Source organism: Cheilinus undulatus, linkage group 3 (genome assembly GCF_018320785.1).
Source record: "Cheilinus undulatus linkage group 3, ASM1832078v1, whole genome shotgun sequence".
NCBI lineage: Eukaryota > Metazoa > Chordata > Actinopteri > Labriformes > Labridae > Cheilinus > Cheilinus undulatus.
In genome coordinates this window covers 37877653-37898261 of record NC_054867.1, presented here as the reverse complement: position 1 = coordinate 37898261, position 20609 = coordinate 37877653, and the positions used below count along the sequence as shown (strand labels likewise).

Sequence of the window (20609 nt, the reverse complement as noted above, 5' to 3'; positions counted from 1 at the left end):
ATTCTCTTTAAATCTGTCTTATTGAAGCATACTGTCCCACAGATGTACAACTTTTCTCAACAGGCGTGATTTTGGGGACCGTGGGGTCAGTCAGGATGGGGGTTTGGGGATGGGTGAAAGGGGGAAGTTCAGAGGTGATGATTTTGTTGTCTTTGTGTAAAGGAGTGGAGCTCGATCTCACATCACTCTTCCCTCTTCCCCGAGTCCTTTCTAAACTCTCCCCCGGGTGTCTACCCTCCCGAACCTCTCCCCTTCTACCCTTACAACCCCAACCCTCCCCCCGATCACCTACCAGCACACGAACCAGGTAAGATGTACTTTTGTGTATGTGGTTTTGTATCAGTTTTGTTATGGTTAGAAGTAGCGGAAAGAAATCGCGCCCAGCAGCTAGCTTGTCCAGTATGCTAACAGGCCGCATGATGATGAGCACGCAGTCTCCGTGTAGAATCACGGGGCTAGCTCGGCTAACATAGCTAGCCATGGGAAGTTTGATTTTAATGCCGCTTTTACAAACTGCTGTATGTTGTTTTGCGTCCCTGGTGGATTAAAATTGGACCTCACTGCCAAGCCGTGAACACAGTCTGTATTTGGTCAGCTATTCACAACGTTAAACTGTTAAGGAAAGTTAGCTTTGCTAAGTAGCGCACGCATGCTTCATTCATTTTCTCAACACGGCGAGCATCCACAATGCTAAACGGCTAACAGACTTACAACAAGGGGTAATAGTTAAATGGACTAACTTTAAACTAAACAAGAGCCAAGTTAAAAATCTCTCTCTGTTTTTCAAAGTTAATACACATGCAAGTGTATTTAAGTATTATACGTTTAACTGTGGTAATGTGGGAGGTACAGTTGCATGTTTGTTGATAAACTTGCTTTACAGCTAATGATGAAGTCATCGTTAGCATACAAGTCGTATGTTTTCCCTGTTAGCATAGCTAATTGACTTGTTTGGAATAACGTTAATTGGATAAGAGAAGCGCTGAGATGTTTGGAAATAAATGCAGCTGAGTTGCAGCATGTTGTTGTTACCGTGAGTTAGTCAGCCATAGGCTGTTTTTTTATGATTCATCGTAGTACGCATCAGCTTTCACCAACAGTTACGCTAGCATTAGCTCCCACACGGACCCCTCTTTCTTATTTGGCAAAGATTTATGATGTTAAAGGATTAATTTTTCACGTTAGCTATGCATATAGGATCCATGTTTTATAATGTTATATAATCTGTTATTTAGGTTTGGAAAAATACTGTGACTTGAAAAACCCCACTGCATTAATTCATGAGGCAGGTGCATAGAGGGGAATAAAACCATCATAAAACTGCAGACAAACTCCTGCACACGGTCTAAATTGCACAGAAGCAAAGTGTTTCTTACTTGTGTAATTTAGACGGTGGAAGAGAGTTTTCTTGCGATTTTGATGATACAAAAATAAATAAATTACTCACTCGTAGCTGTTTAGGACTTTTATGTATGTTGATGTGCTATTGAAGCAGGTATCTTATTCTTGGATTCTTACTAGAATCCAGTTGCAGTTGCACTTCTGGTGTTGAATCAGGTCCTTACTGTTTGATTTCATCTCTGTATCCCCTCCTCTAGATCCATCTTGGTGACCAAAGACCCCAGTTCTGCTCCAACAGCTCAGTTGCAGTCATGGACTCCGGTGTGATTGAAGGAGGGCTCAATGTCACCCTTACCATTAGGCTGCTCATGCATGGCAAGGTGAGATCATCCATCAGCTGCTTGTGTCTGCACTCTGACAGCCTGTGGCATTATGTCTACGAAGTTTCCTGGAGTAGGTATAAAGGGCGAGGACTTTGATGAGATGATGAGCAAGAGTTTGACCCGGTGATGGGATCCAGTTTCTCTGAGCAAAGTGGAAAGATGTGTCACGTCACTTTAGCTTTTAAATGAGATGTCCATGTCCAAATGTGTTTTTTATCCCTTCAAACCTACCTATATATGCATGCTCCTTTCACTTTCTAAAGAGGATTTGCAGTCTTACACGGTTCTCAAATCAGGCGTGGTGTTTCTCATTTCTTTAAGATTGTTGAACTCATCTCTTCTCTACATTCTTTTATAGATAATGATAGAGCTCGACAGATCAGATGATATAAAGCCATTCCTACATAAGAATTCGGTGAAAACAGGCGTTGTCACTAAACCACCCAGCTTTCTATCAGCAGTATAGTCACACTTGTTGCATAATAAATCCCATGGCGCCTTGTTGTTTTTGTGGTCTGTGCTGTTTATATTCACAACATGGCAAGAGAGAAATAACAGTTGTGCAGCAAAGTGGATAAACAAATGCATGCATTAATAAAAACAGTCTCTTAAAAACTCAGCTAGCTGGTAGCATTATGAAACAGGCCCCAGCACTTACATGGCATCAGCAACCTGCAGATACTGTGTTTACTTGAAGATATCCGGGATCTGTCTGCAGTTAACAGCACCATCTTGAGTCTGACACGATAGTAGACTTTATTGACTTACTGAAGTGCAGTACACCAAGATTATGATGGCACTTTCTGAGGTCAACTTTAGTTATAAGAATCAGTATTAGGTAAAGACTTCAAATAATTTCAGCATTAAAAAAGCACAACAAGTGTAGAAAAACAGATAAATGATGCCATGAATTGCAGTGAATGTGTAAACAGGCACAAGATTAGATCAAATCTGTGTGGGATCAGACGAGAAACTAAACAATGTGACAAAACAAAGCAGGGAAATCATGATGGATCCGATTATTTCAGTATATCCATTGAGCTACTGCATGTTTAAGAGCCAGATTGAAGGATCATGACTAGTGTATCATGATTATGTGGGGTGCATATAATCAACGCTGAGGCAGTTCAGAAGATTCACTTAGTTACTTTTTTCAAGTCAAGTAAACTGTATTTCCTTACCCATTAGATGTAGAAGTTGTTGTAATACATGTCAGTAATCAACCTCTCTTTTTACATTTTAGGAAGTTGGAAGTATTATTGGCAAGGTAAGCTGCTGATTACATTAAGAAGCATTTTCTTTGTCTGTTATAGTCTGAAGGTATTTAGTTTTTCATAAACATGTTTGACTTTATTCTCTGTCAACAGAAAGGTGAATCTGTAAAGAAGATGAGAGAAGAGGTGAGCCCTTTCTTATTTCTACACATGGTTAATGCAGTAGGATTATCTTATTAGTTATAACAAGGCCGCCATTTGCAGATTTGCAGTTACTTTTTACTGTAAAAAGTCAGTTTTCTTAATCATTTTACGGTATTCTTTAGAGCGGGGCTCGCATCAACATCTCTGAGGGCAACTGTCCTGAGAGGATCATTACTTTGGCAGGTCCAACCACCGCCATCTTTAAGGCATTCTCCATGATCATTGAAAAGCTGGAAGAGGTAGGTCACAAATCATGCTGACTAAGGGATGTACAGGTCAGCTGTAATTAGCATAATCACAAACACATTAACCTTCATCTTTATTCTTTTCTTTGTCAGGACATAAGCAGCTCAATGACAAACAGCACAGCGACCAGCAAACCCCCAGTGACCCTACGCATTGTGGTCCCGGCCAGCCAGTGTGGCTCCCTCATCGGGAAAGGTGGCTGCAAGATCAAGGAAATTCGAGAGGTATTATGCACAAGGATGGCGGTGTAACACAAAACACATGAAACAAAATCTGTAAACTAAAACGCCAGTGTGCCACATCCTCATCTTATTTTTACTGTTGTTTTTTTCTGCATTCCAGTCAACTGGTGCTCAGGTACAAGTGGCAGGAGACATGCTCCCCAACTCCACAGAGCGAGCCATCACCATCGCTGGTACTCCCCAGTCGATAATCGAGTGTGTGAAGCAGATCTGTGTGGTCATGCTCGAGGTGAGTGAACTCATAAACGCAACTGAGCAAATGAAGTGGCAGCTGTTGACCTGATAAATAATGATGTGACACGGTGTTAGCTCTGTGGGGCTGCTGGCTGCTCTGTGTCAGGTTGAGACGGGGGATGTCTTGAATTCATGCACAATATTGCTTATTTTTTCATACACAAAAAATAGTGTACTAGTATAAACACGAAAATAAGCATAACCTTGGTCACAGACAACATTTAATCTGTTAATTTAACTTTCCTTCCATACTTTCATCTACACAAACCCACAAACTTGTGCACCTCTCCTCTCACAGCAGCTTATTTGGCCCGGTCTTGTTCCAAAGCTTTTTTGTGTGTGGTTTCACCCTTTTGGTAATATTCATCTGTATTTCATTGAAGATGCTGAAATAACCTTACTCGTGTTTGGAAATGTTTCGCTTGAAATTCCATTACCACAACAGGTGATCAATTTGTGTTCAGAGCGCAGGACAACATCAGCAGCTGACAACAGCAGAAAAGTTTTTAAAAGTAGAAAAAGAAGCTTCAGTTTGATCATGAGCTATTGTACCTGCTCGTTCTCTCTCTCTTCTGGTTGTTCAATGCATTAAAAAAAAGTTGGGTAAATACACTTGGATGCCTTTGAATATACCTGGGCTTCTTGCCTGAGTAACATTAACTTGTGGAAAACACTGATATATGTAAAACAGGTCATGTGTTGTAAACAATGCATAGTTTTCTTAATTAAAGTGCAAGTAAAGCTCCAGCTCAGTGCTAACTCCGCCCACTTCAGAAATTTAATAAAAGGCACAAAAATTTGGCAACTTGGTACTAAGAGGGGGGAGAGGAAAAGGACAGGGTTTTCCAAATGAGGCGGGAGTGACAGTGACGAGGAGGATTTTCCCCTCCAGAGTCCCTTGAAGCAGGATGTAGTGTGGTGGTGGACCGTGGTGGTTCTGAGCACTACCTGTTTGGGCTGTAGCTCCAGCACTGGCGTTACTAAAGCCGGCGCCGAGGCAGTGCAGGAGAGGATGGGAGTGGTCTCTGAATGGTGATGTTGATTAGTAGGGGTGGGGATCACCAGTGGCCCCACAATACGATATTATCATGATACTTATGCCACTATTCGATATAATTGCGATTTTAAATATTTTACAATACAGAGTATTGCAATACCATAAAACATTTAACATTTTTTTCAACTGTGTAGCTGATTTAGTATTAGCCTTGCCTTTGTTTTTATTGTATTACCTCAGTATTTTATTTTCATGCGGCCCTCCTTGCAAACCCCCTGTGTCATGTCCATGTTGTTCATGACCTGCTTGCAATCCTAATGTCCTTTCCCTTGGTTGTGCTATCTTTCTCCCGCTGTATGACCTCCATCTCTTTCGACCTCACTGGACAAAGGGCTTAACAGCATCAAGTAGACGGAAAAGCAACTGATACTTTTTATGCAGTATCATAGACTTCAGTTCATATTAGCAATTAATTTGAAAAAAATCTATACTTTGCAGATGATATATCGCCGCACAAAGTATCGCGATACTATGCTGTATCGATTTTTTTCCCTCACCCCTATTGGTTAGAGGCGGTAACATTCTACCTTTTATGTAAGCCACACCTTTCGGGGAACAAATGTTCAAAGGAGATGTTTGTTGAGCTGATTAAAAGCAGTAAAATGCAAATTTTTATCAGTCTGGTTCAGTCAGATACTTCAGTGTACAGCTGAAAAAATGTTGATGTGTGTTTACTACCTCTTTAGAAGTGACACTAAAAAGTGTGACTACTTCAGCGACTGAAAAACAAAAGCTAAAGCACATGGCACCCTCTGCTGGTTGAGGGAGATGAAAAGAGTAGGGAATGAAATATTTGAGTAGAATTGATTTTAATGGCTGCAACCCTGAAATGACAAACATTGTCCATAATGGAAGGTTTGGATTATATGTATTGATTTTTAAGTTTTTTTTGTATCGTTGCATTCCTAACACATTGTCTCTTTTGTCTCCCACTCAGTCTCCCCCAAAGGGGGTCACTATCCCCTACAGACCCAAGCCTTCAGGATCCCCCGTCATCTTTGCAGGAGGACAGGTACAGTGAACGCTACAGGTGGACACAGATCCAACTTTTTTACCCACAGTGTTTGAGGGTTTATTTATCAGTTTAGCCTGCATCACAGGGGGATGCAAACATCAGGATAATACATGCCTAGAGCTCGTGATGTGAATAGAGGGTGTGAGGATACCTCACTAAAAAGAGGGATAATTTGAATGACACATCCTGCTGTTTTTTTTTATTGTATATGATTGGGTAGGACCAATAGGAGTGAGAAGTTGTGCAGGGTATTGCTATTTAGGTAACTTATTCTGATTATTAAAGTGCATCAGCAGCTCAAGTAACCTGATGATCTCAATACCTTTAGAGACTGTTAGCTTCTCTCTATATGCTTGCTCTGTATGTTTATTGTTTAGAGCTTTGTGGCTTATTTCCAACTCTTGCTTGTTCAGTATGTAATGCTTTCTTGTGCTCGTTGGTCTTGCAAAACAAAAACTTTATTCGCCCTAAATTTCCTTTTCTTTTCGAAGAAAACAATCTTCTCCTGGTGTCTTAATGAATCTCAGATTTCTTTCTTTCCCAGAAATGTGGAGACTTTGGACAAGACTTGCATGCTAATGCTCTCAAATGGTACTAATTAAGAAAACGCTTTGATGTGTGCAGCTTTTGGGGGCTCTTGATCTTAACGGAAATCCAAATCAGATGTGAAGTCTATGAAAGCTTTGTTTTCGTTTGTTTCAGGCATATGCCGTACAAGGACAGCACGCGATTCCACAGCCAGATGTAAGTGCAGTAGACATTTTTACATGACCCCCCATCACCACCACTCCCCACCCATTATTTCAACTGTCCTCTCTAAAAATGTGCAGCTGCCCACCCACTCTCCCACGCCTCATTTTACAGCCTACAACTGTAGAGGAACATGCCCCTAATTTAATTTGACCCACTATTCTCAGAGTTGAGCCATTTCGGATTGCACTGTTGGTACTCCATGTTTGTTTTTGTTCCTCCTTTGATGGTCAGTGAGTTTCTAATTAATCTGACATTTGTTGTTTGTGTTTGTCCAGATTCTCCACTCTTCCATGAATAATAATCTGCTCCTGCTGCTCACTCTTTTTCTCCTCTTCTGTTTTTTTGTTCAGTCTTGTTTTACATGCCTCGTTCATTAGTCTGTCCCAGATAAACATGTGGTCCTTTTTTCCCGCCCTGTCTTCATTAACTCTGTCATTAGTTTGTGCTCTGATTACTTGTCTCTCAACCCAATTAATCTTTCTCTTTTTTTAAGAGCTGTTCCATGAAATTATTGGATGTGATGAAAGACTATTTCTGACTAGTTTTCCTGCCACTGAATATTTGCAAAAATGAAGGAAGAACCAGTTAGACGTGACTTTAATTTAGGAGCGATTATTAAGGCTGTGTCTAGACTTGTTGCTGTTTCAAGGCATGATATTTGAGCCCCTGGGATGTTTTCACCTTCAGTATGAATGTCATGGAGGGATCAGGTGATCCCCCTTCTGTGATGGCTTCAGAAGTAGTAACAGAGGCGTTGAGACGGGATCAACTGAGATGAGATCAACAATAAGTATCAATATGGTTGTTTTAATGGTGGCAAGGCTTCGTCATGGTGCTGTTGTGGAAATGCACCATGAAGAGTGCTTGAGTCTGACTAAAGCAGAGGTCAGACAATGTTATTTTTTGTCAGTTATGATTGTCACTATGTCAGATTATGAGATTACAGAGCCATAAATATGTGATTTGGCCAACTCAATACATGGAGGCCAATGCGACACAGTGGAAGGAAGAGAGGCTGGGCTAGACAACACTTGGATAGAAGGCTGTAAACAAGCACAGTCTGTCTACTGTACTATACTGAACCTGTTTGTCTATCCAAACATCAAGATCAGTCATATGTTACCATGATGTGGATGCTAAGAGCAGTTAACTACCGGTTGCCATTTCACAGCAAAAGTGCTTTTTTTTAAAGTCTGTCCTAGTAGATCTAATCCCTCTTTCACACATCACAAAGGCACGGATGTCGTGAGGTCGCCAAACTTTTCCTTAGTCTCATCTCACAACACCAACTTAACTACTCTTGTCTTGCTCTTAGGTTTGGTTTGTTTGCATTTGTGACTGCTGTGCATGCAGAGCACACTGTGCTCTTATTGGTCAACGTCTCGGAACAAGCCATAAAAGGCAGGACACAAACCCACATGTTAGACTTTGGTCGTTAGGTTTTGAGATCTCTTGGTTTCCATTTGCTGTTGCACACTTGACTAGTTGAAACAACAGATTTGCTGAAAATGTGTAGTCTGTCCTTGGCTTTAGAGATTTGTCTGTTTACTCAGGTTTGGCTGATGCTTTTTTTGTTTCTGTTTACTAGTTCAGATATAACCAGGCACCTTTTTCAGCCACAGGGGTCTCATGTTAAACCTGTAAGATGATTGTTGTTCTGAGTTTCTCAGACCCATTAGCTGCTTGCAGAATATTTGATTTTACTACTAATGATTGTTTGAAGATGGCCTTTGTCGTTTGGGGATCTTAATAAGATCATGAGCTTAAGTAAGCATCTGCTCAGCTCACAGTCTTAAAAGCCTCACATAGAGCAGTGGCTGCCAGCCTTGACACACTGCTGTCTAAAATCAGCATTAAGTATAATTAATTTGATTTTAAACTGAACTACAACTGAATTCCTGAATTATTTTTGCTGACTAGGTATCCTGACATTTTTGGAACTGGCAACACATTTTTCCAGTTTTATCAACAGACTTTAGAGTAAGCTAACTAGTAAGAGTTTTATTGTAGTTCCAGTGATATGTACCGAGTCTTATTTTTACAGCCACTTTGCAGAAAGGTCGTCACAACCCTCCTGAGATCTTTGGTGCCCCCTAGGTGGCATTAAATTGTAGGTTGAAAACCAACACATAAAGCAGCCTTTCTCAGACATCAGTACCCTACCCTACTTCAAACTGTAACATGGGATTCAAATATTTACCTGTTTATCATATTTTTGTTTCATGAATAGGGAATTTAAATGCAAATGTATGGCTTTCTGATACATTAACATTACTCAGAAAGTGTTTGTGGGATCACAAAGTACAATTAATGAGCCACTGAGATTTATTTTGTCTTAATCAGTTATCTGTAAACTCTCTTGAATACAACTATTCTTTTTAACTCTCTTATACCTTATGACCAAGCAAACTCTGTCCTAGTAGTTTTAATGTCTTTGATGACGCTTAGAAATTCTTAAAATCAAGAAGCAAGTGGCATAATTGATTGTTTACCAGAGTATCACCAGTTAGTCCGACACCAGTTAAACTGTTAAACCAGTTCTATACATCGGACAAAATAAATGATTAAAAGGTGAAAACTTCTGTCTGTGTTTGGTTGTTTTGAAACGTAACAATAATAGCATGTAATCAAGTATTTTGGGATCACTTAAAATGTTATTTTCTCAATGATTTCTTTGGTTATTAGTAATTGTAAATGACCTTTCACAGCCCACCTGCAGTACCTCAGATGGGCCCTAGGTGGCGTAATGGGGAAACATTGCCATAAAGAAAAGGACACTTCATGCAGTGATTTCTTACTTTTTTCAAGAGGAGGAATCCTCTGGCAGTAATTCAGCATGCACCGAAAACCGTTAAGCAATGACCACTTGAAATTATAATCCAGCTAAGCTCTTAAAATAAAAAATAAAGACCACTAAGCTCTCAGACCCCATGAATTTGTTTTCACAAAACAAATGGTCAGAGAAACATTGATTTTACAGTGAAATGGCTTTGTTTAATATATTAAAATGGGTTTAAGCATGGATGTCTTTTTTTTTTGAGAGTTTGCACAAAGTACACAACTTACTGTGTTAAGCACAAAATTAATTTTAGACTTTACAGCCTGCAGTACTGTTTCCTTTGTGATGCTTTGAGCTCAGTGGTGGTCCTAGAAGAGAAAATATGAACACGTTTTGAGAAACTGAGATGTAAAATGCTATTTTATCTGCTGTCTTTCCATCTGATGACTCAGATCTTTGATCATTATCTGTTTAATTTTTTTGCTTTATGCAGTATCTCAGTATCAGTCATTATTTTAAACTAAAATTTGATGTCAGTATAAAGTTTCAATGACTTTATTGGGTCTTTAATTGGTGGAGAGGATTCCTCCTCTGTGTTTTTTGACTTTAGACTGTGAGAAAGTGGAACCCAGGGTGGCACCTTGTGTTTTAGGGGAATACTTTCAGGTATACCCACACAGATGAGTCATAAGAGCAGTCATTGACGAGATCTACTCGTAAAGTCATTTTTTATTTGTGTACCTGTCTGTACTGACTGTGATGTTTCTGTTCTTGTTTTTCCCTCTTCCTGTGTTTTCCATTTCCTCCATTTCTCTCCCTGCCTCCTCTCTCACTCTCACAGTCTTCCTCTGCTGCTATCTCTCCACAGCTCACCAAGCTTCACCAGCTGGCTATGCAGCAGAGCCCCTTCCCCATCGCACCCAGCAACCAGGGATTCACTGGTATGGAAAAAAAAAAGTTATCAGTGAAGAAATTGACAGAATTGACTATAAGTTGTTGGAGTTGCCTAAGAATGTTAAACCTTAAGTGACATTTTGTTGTTGTAATTTCCTTTTTTCTCCTGTGGATCTCGGCTTATTAAGCTTGTACCCTCACATTTACTATAGCAAAGAACAAGACATAAGCTTAACTTACCTCATTAGTGTAGGAAATGGTAGCATAGTGTTTTGTGGCATTTTGTCCAGCCTGTAATTTTGTTTTCTCGGCCACCAAAAAATTATCACACTGTTGTGAAAAAGTAAGCTTTGTTATTCCAAGATAAAGTGAAACATTCTGTCTAAAGCAGATTTTTTCCTGATATAGAAATAGAAAATTAGGTTAAGATTACTAGTAAAAATACCCAGAAATGTAGATATAAATGGGGTAAAAATGTGTGGATGCATGTCTGATTGGGACTTCCACAAATCAGAAGTTTCTTTCATGATTTTAATTGATGTAATTGTATTATTGTGTCATGCATAAACAATATTCCTAACCCAAACAGGCTTAGAAGAAGACATTATTAATGCAGAAAGATCAGAAACCAAAAGCAGTTTAAGATAATACTAACTAAATAATCCATCCTGATGTTTCTTCCAAGCTTTTGCTATAAAAGAGGCCAGTTTTGCTATTGCTAAGAAATATTTCAGGATCATTAATAAACATTCATCAGAGGTGATCTTAAGTCATCATAGAAAGGACAGTATTGAAGAAGATAAAATTCATTCACGGTCTCTGCTCCTCTGGTTTGTTTTTAAATCTGCTGACTTCGAGAACCAGAGGAAGGATTCCTGTTAGTAACTCAGCAGCCATAGATCTCTGACTTCTTGTTAGGTTTAAGCTAAAATTCTGTGTCATAATCATGCTTGGTATAAATCCTCAATTTAGGTTTTGCTAAGGCGTTTAACTGTTTCTCTTCAAATCTAGATAGTAACTTTTCTCTTTAAATTCCTGTCTTTTTTTCCACAGGCCCAAAGTGGAAAAAACAGGAAGATGACTTAAACAAAAATGCAATGCTACTGACGGACAATCTTTGAAATGTGATTTTAGTATTTCATCTGGTTAATCTGAAAAGCACAAGCCAACCCTACTTATGCTGACATGTAGAATAAAGCTGTTTTAAAAAGTGTCAGAGATGAGCTGGATTCACAAGGCTAAAGATAGGCCGTTTTATCAGTCTGCATTGTATTGAAATTTAGGGTTTAATGGTTCACAAAGATAATGGGTTGGTTCATACCTCAGTTTTTGGGTCACGGTTTGGTATGGGTTCACTTCATCAGGAACATAAAGTCCGGAATTTATAGGCTAATTCTAGGTTTTCCTCATTTATTAGTGTTATTCTGGCTGTAGTGTAGCTTGTGGTTTGATCCTTCTAGTGGGAGGACCACTAATCGTTTTTACAGTCTGGTGTTTTAAACATGAAAAATGAGAGAAAAAATACATAAAAAAAAAAAAGATGCAAAATACAAAGCAACACGGAGATGAATAGTCTCTCCTGAGAATGAAAAAATGTAATGATGAAAATAAAATAAATGTATTTTAGATCCTTTTTTAAGGTCTCATATTTATGATTTTTGGGTGTGCCGTGATGCTATCACATAGTTGTTGGTAGACAGGATTTTAAAAGCTATACACAGATATGAAGGGAAAGAGAACACCTTTTACTTGTGCCAAATCATGTCTTGTGTTTGTCGGTGAAGGACCAAAATTGCTCATGTAAACACAGGATGGGATGTTTTAACCAGAGTGCTTAGATGCACACTCTACACACTAGCTGCTAGGGCTGAATGATTTGTGAAAATAATCTAATCGCAATTTTTTTCCCGCAATATTGTGATTGTGATTCAATATTTGGTTATTTATGTTCATTTTATGTGTTGTTCAACAAATATAAGCAAGAAATCATTCTATATTATAACAAGCACAATATTCGATAATTTAAACTAGAGAGAAACAATTTAGAAAAAGATATCTAATTGCAATTTTGGCACATATAGCCAATTTGATATCAATTTCTGTATTGAAGAGGATGATCATTTCTCATACAGTTCTCACTTTGATGAAGAAAAATAAACACATGAGCTAGAAAAAATGATTTTGATTTTGAAAAAAAAAGAAAAGAAAAAGCTAAAATAAAAGACACTTGAATGTTTGAATAATATGTAAAGCATAAAAAATGAAAAAAGATTGTAAACTGGTTATTTTGACACTTTCCAGAAATATTGCACTGTCTGCGATTTGAAAATTGCAGCATGCCAAATTGCCAATAAATCTAATTTGTGATTTATTGGACAGCCCTACTAGCCAGTGTTTTCTACTTCTGCATGCCCTCGTAATGCCTTTAAAATCTGTAAGCTTTGCAGAAAGCTCTGCTTTCATATGCAAAAACTTTTTTTAAAAATGGCGTGGAGAAGTATAGGGTGGAGGAGAGGAAGGGGCCAGTGAGTGTCGTTGCTTGTTTCTTTCTTGTGTTTTTTGTTCTGCCTGGTTTTTCATCTTCTTTGTTGTTTTTTTAACAGTTAGTTAGTGAGCACTTATGAGTGTAACTGCCACCTAGATGGGCAGGTATTACTGTCATCTGTGGTTATTTTTTCCATTCAAACCACTGTCGGGAAGAATTAGATGTACTCATCATGGGATTACGTGCACCAATCCATGACCCCGAACCGTAACATTGGGACAAATACAAATACCGTTACAACCCTTGTTGAATTGTATTCAGAACATTTTTTTCCACATGGTTGACATACTTTACATTGTATTAATATCCAACTTTAAAAAACAAAACAAAAAAAAAAACTCCACAAACTATGTACCTGTTGTAGGGTAAAAAAAAAGGATGTACCTTGATTGGAAGTGTTGTCTAATTGTAGGCTGTTAGCAGATTGTATCACTTAGAATTTTCACAGTTTTCCCCATAATACTTATATATATTTTGGTTGCTTAGAAAATATTCTATATTACTTACAAAAAGCACTTAAACCATTGTCAATTGTGTGTTTTCTATTTTTCAGGAATAGATGCTTCTGCTCAGACTAGTTCCCATGAAATGACCATTCCAAATGATGTAAGTGTTTATAGCAAATCATTTTTTAGCACTGATTAAATTAAAGCACGTTTTCTTACCCACATTACGAGAAGAATCTGAAATTGTGATTTAAAATAAATGGACAAAAGACAATGATGGAACCACTTTTGTGTATTTTTATCACCAACTTTCCTCCTTTTCTCACACTACAGCTCATCGGTTGCATCATCGGCCGCCAGGGAGCCAAGATCAACGAGATCAGGCAAATGTCAGGCGCCCAGATCAAGATTGCAAATCCAGTGGATGGATCGACTGATCGCCAGGTCACCATCACGGGGTCGCCTGCTAGCATCAGTCTGGCAGAGTACCTCATCAACGCCAGGTGAGATGATCCCTTGTAGACTATGCTATCTCCTATCTTAGTATCAGCTATTTAATATTTTGTCATTTTTTTAGTTAAGTGGTTTTGAATTTAAAAGAAGGGGAAAGAAAAACATGCATAATTAAGGTCTAGCTGCTCAGGTTTCTCCTTTAATTATCAAGATTAATTTATTCAAGGACAGAAAAGTCAAGGTATCTAATGCCAGTGCATAAGCGGACACCTTGCTGCTTTGATTTGTGTTGAACTGATGTGGTGTTTAGTATTTTTGTGGCTAATGCTGATCATCATCGTGTTGTTGCTAGCTCTCTGTCAGTCTACATGCATGTCTTCCTTTATTGATCCTTCACTAGCGATTATTTTTCCTCTTGTTTTATCGACACATTCTTTTCTAATGAAGCTTTTTGTCTCGTGTTTTGATCATATCCCTGAGTGATTCCTCCTCCTCCCCCTCCCTCCCCCTCCCTCACCCATTGCTCACCAGCCTGCCCTGTGACCCATCCCGACTGTGTTGTCCCTCTCTCCTTGTCTCTCTTTCTACAGTGTAGAGTCCTCTAAACCTCCTCCCTCCTCCTCCTCCTTGAACCCTGAACAGACCAGCCTGTGCCCTCCCTACACCACCACCACTACTACTACTACTACCACTACTACTACCACCACCACCTCCTCTGCTGCTACCTCCTCCTTCTCCTCTTCCTCCTCCTCCTCTTCTTCCTCCTCCTGTGTGGTGCCCCCCTCAGCCTCCATTCCTCTATCCTTGTTGGCTCCAGGGCCGCCTCCTCCCACCTCTTCCTCCTCCTCTTCCTCCTCTTCCTCCACCACTGACTCCCTGCTCCCCAGCTCTCCTGCCTGTGTGTCGAGTCTCCTCAGTCTCAAGCCCCTCCCTCTCCTGGCCCTCCATGTTGTCAGCGGGGGCAGTAACCCCACCCACCCAATGCCCACTGAGCCCAAAATCGCCCCCGAGTTGAGCTCCAAGTCTAAAAGGCGGAGGCTCTCCCCTTACTAACCAAGGAAACACAAGTCATCTACTACTAAAGTGCTGACAATGTTGATGTTGTCTGTACCTGCACTCGCTTTTGTATCTGGCTGAGCCATGCCACGCTTAATTTACTACACTAAACGAATGCACACAAGCAAGAGTTACACAGCCAGAAACATGGTTGCCGCCATATTTATAAAGTAGATCTCTGTAGCTTGATTTGGCCTGTCTCTTTAAGAAATAACCTGTTGGTTGAGTGCATTATATTTTTAATGACTTTGAATCTAGCATGGACACTGAAGCATTTCTCTCTTTGTGTAAGCTCTGCTCAGGTAGCGGCTCTCTTTAAGATGTCACACTGTATTTATGGAAATAGTTCTCTTGTAGTGAATTTTGAGTGTTAGCAGTCATGATATAAAGTATATGTACAATTGTAATTTTGTTTACTTGCATTTTGCTTATATAAGAAGCAATCAAAGTACACTTCAAGTTGTTCTGTCCTCAGGTATGAAAGGCCACTGAATCATCACTTTTCAAGAGTTTTGTTGATGGAGGGAATACAAATACATCCAGTTTATTTATAGCCAGGTGAAGGAATGTTCAAACATTTTGGGAAATGCTTTTACAGATACTTTTTTGTGAGTTTAAAGAAAAGATTCATATCAATCTGTGGTTGTGAATAAAGTTTGCAGGTGGATTATCTAGCTTTGCACAAAGATGGGTTACACTTGTCGGCAAAAATCAAACAACTAAAGACACCTTTGACGCTCACTGTTTTGACAATCCTTTATCTTAGACTGATGCAAAGTGAGTTCGGATCACCCAGAGTATCTTCCAGCTCTGAGCTACATGATCATACAAAGCTGCTTATCAACATGAGAAACCAATCTTAACAATTAGTCAATTTTAATTTGTATAGCAATTCATAACTAGAGATGGGCTAATCCACTTTCCTCCAGTCCCAATCTGTTTCAGATACATTAGTCCTGATACCCAATATAGAAGCAGATATTTTAAAAATTATTATTAATATTCTTATTGTTTGTGGTTGTATTATGAATACGGTTCCACAAAGCTCTAGTAAACTTGAAACTGTTTCTTATTAAAAGGCAAAACTTACTGTAAAATGTATACAATTTTATCATATCTAATAAATTCATTTAAACTTTGTGCTGTCTTCATGTAGAAACATGTAGCAGCATGTAAATGTAATGTTTTCAAATCAAATATTACAAATTTTTTTGCACTGTAAAAACCCCAGAAACAACTGGAAACAGCCAACAGCAGTACAGAGCTTGCAGTAGCAAACTTAATATTTAAAAAAACAATGCCACACTAAATAAAAAGAAAATATGTAGAATCTACAAAAAACATGTTCAAAACGCCAATGATTCAATTGAACAGGATATATCTGAGGACTATTGCATCAGGAAGCAAGAGATGTGAAGTTTTCAAACTAAGAATTAACATAAAAGAAAGCTGCCACTGAAAGCACAGTGTTTTCTGGTTTGATGGAGTTCCCAATAAAAGCACTTGAGGAAAACAACAACTATGGACTTTAATTGTGAAGGATTTGTGGGAAGCTCCACATTTATCATTGATTTAGGTCAGTTTCAGCCTTGTCACTCTGAATAGCGGCCTCTACAGTCTCAAACACCACAGCATGCTTCTTTAAATCATCACTGACTTTTAAATGGAGTAATGAGTTAAAACACCTTTAAACAGTTGTTTTAGCTTTTTGTAATATGAGTCACTGCAGCTCGTGTTAAAGCCAGAGTCAGGCCGACAGAGTAAACTCCATTATGTTGCTTCACATTAATCACACTGATACAAACAGGGGATGTTTAGATGTTATCCAGGTTACTTTTAGCTTGCTGATTAAAAGGGCATTGTGAACTTTATCTTAATCCTAAACAAGTCTGCTGTCAGCAAGTTGTATTTCACAGATTCAGAGCATAGTAGACCAACATTAAAAAATACAAACTTAAACATAATTCAAGCTACAAGAAAGGACTGGCAAAAGAATCGAGTTTCAAATATCACCTTATCATAATTAATCAAACAGATTCTAAAAGAAAAAATGACAGTTTTTTTACTTTAACTATTTTATCATATGTAGTTTGTCTGATATTTTAAGGTGTATTAGTTCAGCTGCAGCTCTGATAGTCATACAGAGCTTGTGTTGGCAAATAAAAGGTAAAAAAAAGGCAATATGTTTGTTTATTCAGACCCCCAGTGGCTTTTGCATAGCAGCAGCTACCCGTGTGACAATGCAAAAACATATAAGTATATTTAACATAAACATATACTAACACGCCCATTTAATGAAATAAACACAAACACGCATACCTTAAATTTTAAACTGAGATGCACATTATTATCAGCATAACATTGATATTGGCATATATCTATATATTGGTTCTAAATATCAGTCTATATGGGCTTTAAATATCAACCTTATTTAAGAGTAAATTTGTGGCATTTCAGGCTGAACCAACAGACACTTGTCCTCTCCAAGTCATTTTCTTTCTTCATTTTTGACCTTTAAGTTTGTTTAAAAGACGGATGTTTGTTTCCTTGTTCATCCCTAGTATTTAAAGTGTGTTTTAAGGACAGAAGTTTTAGGTCTGAACTACATTTACATATCAATATGACAATTGGCCAAAACAGATTTGTGATTATCAGCAAATTTATTATTAAAATTCCAATAATTTGCACCCCAACTCAAACCACAAACACCAATGTATGCAAATGTATAACCAACAGCTAATCTATCAGTAAGCATATATACCATCACAGCAGAACAGACATATAGTGCTCGGTCCTGTAATGAAATCCATCCATGTCTGATGGGTGTCTACTCTATAACGATGCTGATGAGATTAATATTTTATTAATTAATTACGTTATCTTTTACTTTTATTTAAAACTAGTTGTGTCTTGAGATAACATCAGTTATTAAATGGAGCTATAAACGTCAAATGCTTTTAAAAAGCTGTCAATGCCAAAGGGCCAAATTGTTCAACATTTAAATATATTCTCAGTTTAGCTTCTGTTATTATGAACAGTTTAATGAAAGGGAGAATTTAATAATTGATTAATTTTACTTGCATAATTTTTTTTTAGAAGTTTATTTAGTGATGCATACAAAAAAGTTTTACATAAAAAGTTACAGCCTATTACATCTACTAATGTATTTCAAAGAACTAAATGCCTATCAGTGATCTATTATAAGAGAAATGTTGCTTTTTTCATGTTTTATGGCAGATTTTGTCAGGTTTTCTTCAAGTTTATAATGAAATCAACTTGGAGGCCACATTGAGTAAGGTAGAGACCAGCATAAGGTCGGTCCCCAGGCCGCTGGTTGCCCACCCCTGCTGTAAAGCATAAAACCTTTAATGATCAGTTGTTTTATTTAAAATCATCCTGCAAAGATGAAGTGCTTAACAATGCCCCGGTCTCTCTCTACTAGACGATCTGGCTGGTTAGTACTCAACAGTTTCATATGGTTTGATATCTTATCTGGATCATAAGCTGCCCTGAAGCTGGTTAGGTGTTCAGCAAAAGTCACAAATGTCGATTTAACAAATGAAAAGCTGAAGTTATCCCTGAGGTTCCCTCACTAACCATCAACGCAATATTATTTGGTTTTACAAAGGTCAGTAGTGTGTCAAGGTGTTTCTTGGCCTGGAAATTGTCTTGCAGCACTTTCTGTTAGTGACCTAAACTGAACTGAACTTTCAAAAAGATTATTGTTCCTCTCTGCACATAATAGTTATAAAGTTGTATCCTGTCTTTGTGCTAAGCTATTAGCAGTCTCCTCTGAATCTCTGCAAGTATTTACTGAAGTGTTTACCAAAATGTTGAACTGTTTCCTCATACCATCTCTTCATCTGAACTGTTGAGTATCAGTGATATCTGACTCTGAACAGCTGTTTATCTTTTAAAGGGGACATATCATAAAAAACCCACTCTTCCTGTATTTTTGCACATATATTTGGGTATGTGGAGTATTTAATGATTACAAAATGTGAAACACAGTCCTTTGTTTGTGGAAGCACACTCTGTACTCATGTTGGCACATCATGCAATGTGAGGAGCTTATTTACATTTAAAGAAACGCACACCAAAAAAGGTTGTTTAGAGTTGGTTGAAACGGGGTCAAAAACCTCCCCTGGAGCTTGATCTATGTCATATTTTGAATAAAGCCCGGTGCAGACGTTTCATTTAGGCCACAGAGGACTGTGTTAAAAGGTTGAAAAGGAGTTTGATATGTCACCTCTAAATAATGGAGCCAACATTTCCTGATCAGTGAACCCAGATGGTCTCTTTATCTGTAATTTTATTCTAATGATGCGATGTACAGTAAATGACATTTATCCTGTCTGTCTGATTGCATGCCTTACTCTCTCTCCCTGGTCTCCGGGTGTCTCTCTGTCTCTCTGCAGGCTTTCCTCTGAGGCCACAGGACTGGCAGCCAACTGATAAGACACTGCATCTGCACTAAATCTCACTTTTATATCATCGGCTACCATAAAACAGTCAATGCAACTATCCAACTCCAAGAGTTTATATATTATACTGCCTCTTCCTCATTTTGAAATCATGTTCATCCGCCTCTGATTTGATCATTATTTATTTCATTTGTTTTGGTTTTAGTCGAAAGAAGCAAACAATTAGGTTTTAAATTCCCTTCTTGAGTCAAGTTGGAGGTTTTAATGATTTATTAGACATTTATTTTTGACAGATTCCTCGATCTCTTCCTATTATTTTACCTTTCTTCGCCATCACAGAGGAATAGAGTTTGAAAACTCTAAATAGGCATATAGATTTAGTTCTGTACAGTCATTTTTTCTTTAAAAAGGAAAAGACAAAAAAGGAAAAACTTAAAAAAAAAATCAAAAATAAGAATAGAGTGACTGTTTTATTCTGTGTTTATATACACGCCCCCCTCACCCTTCTTCCTCACCCAGTTTCATATGTCGGCCTGTCCGTTTTACGTCCATACTCACTTGCTTTAAATATTCACATTGTCCTTCCCCTTTTGTCACAACTGAAGTGCTTGTAACATGGATCTACACTCGTGTCACAGCAGAGAAATCGTAGCTGTACATGCACTGTCACTCATTATATTTGGTTATGACGACAAATGTTCTAACACTCAAATGAATTAGCCAGATAATTTAAAATGTGTTTTATTACACGTGTCACTTTTCGACCCTCTACATGTCATTCCTAGTTTCCCACCTCTCTCCTGCTCCTGGACTCATGTGTTGATATTTTGCTGGGATCGGGAGGTTTTTCGGGGTTTGGACTCGGCTCTAGGGATCAGAAGCAGAGGGTTCTCCTCGCTTTTTTTGTAAAGACTGATATATACTAAAAAATAATGTTGGAATATTTGTTTTAAATGGAGGAAATATTTTTTTTTAAACTACCAAAGGGGGTGGGGAATGAACTCCTGGACACTGACTGATCTGTCTGTTAAATGTGATGAGGCTGAAATCATGGAAGCTCTGCAACTAGACAAAGAAAGGGTTGTGAGTTAACACTAGTTTCCTGCTCTTTGCTTTGCTCGAGTCAGAATTTATTTTATTTGTTATTTTGCAGGAAAGAGAAAACTTTTGTGCACGTTTTTGAGACTGTAGACCTGGGTGCCACAACATTGTTTAAAAAATACAGGAATAAAAGATGTGAAATGCTCAAACCACAACTTTTTTTTGTGTTTGTGTCATTGAGTTGAGTATATTGACTTCACAGGGTAATATTTCACATGTTTA

General features: G+C 38.3%; 1 protein-coding gene across 4 annotated transcripts; it reads left to right on the top strand.

Annotated features, from left to right (window-relative positions):
* Nucleotides 1-146: 146 nt before the first annotated feature.
* On the top strand, nt 147-20542 carry LOC121505772 (poly(rC)-binding protein 2). Of its 4 annotated transcripts, none has more exons than XM_041781334.1 (13): nt 147-307; nt 1599-1721; nt 2968-2991; nt 3092-3124; nt 3265-3381; nt 3481-3612; nt 3731-3859; nt 5859-5933; nt 6639-6680; nt 10337-10409; nt 13461-13513; nt 13687-13856; nt 19281-20542. In XM_041781334.1, exons 2-13 carry the CDS (start codon nt 1653-1655, stop codon nt 19315-19317), a joined length of 954 nt encoding a protein of 317 aa, XP_041637268.1. In that variant the 5' UTR covers nt 147-307; nt 1599-1652; the 3' UTR covers nt 19318-20542. The 4 variants fall into 4 exon arrangements, with proteins under 4 accessions (XP_041637268.1, XP_041637262.1, XP_041637280.1 ...); XM_041781328.1 differs by having other exon boundaries at nt 10310-10409; XM_041781346.1 differs by lacking the exon at nt 6639-6680.
* The last annotated feature ends 67 nt before the right edge of the window (nt 20543-20609 follow it).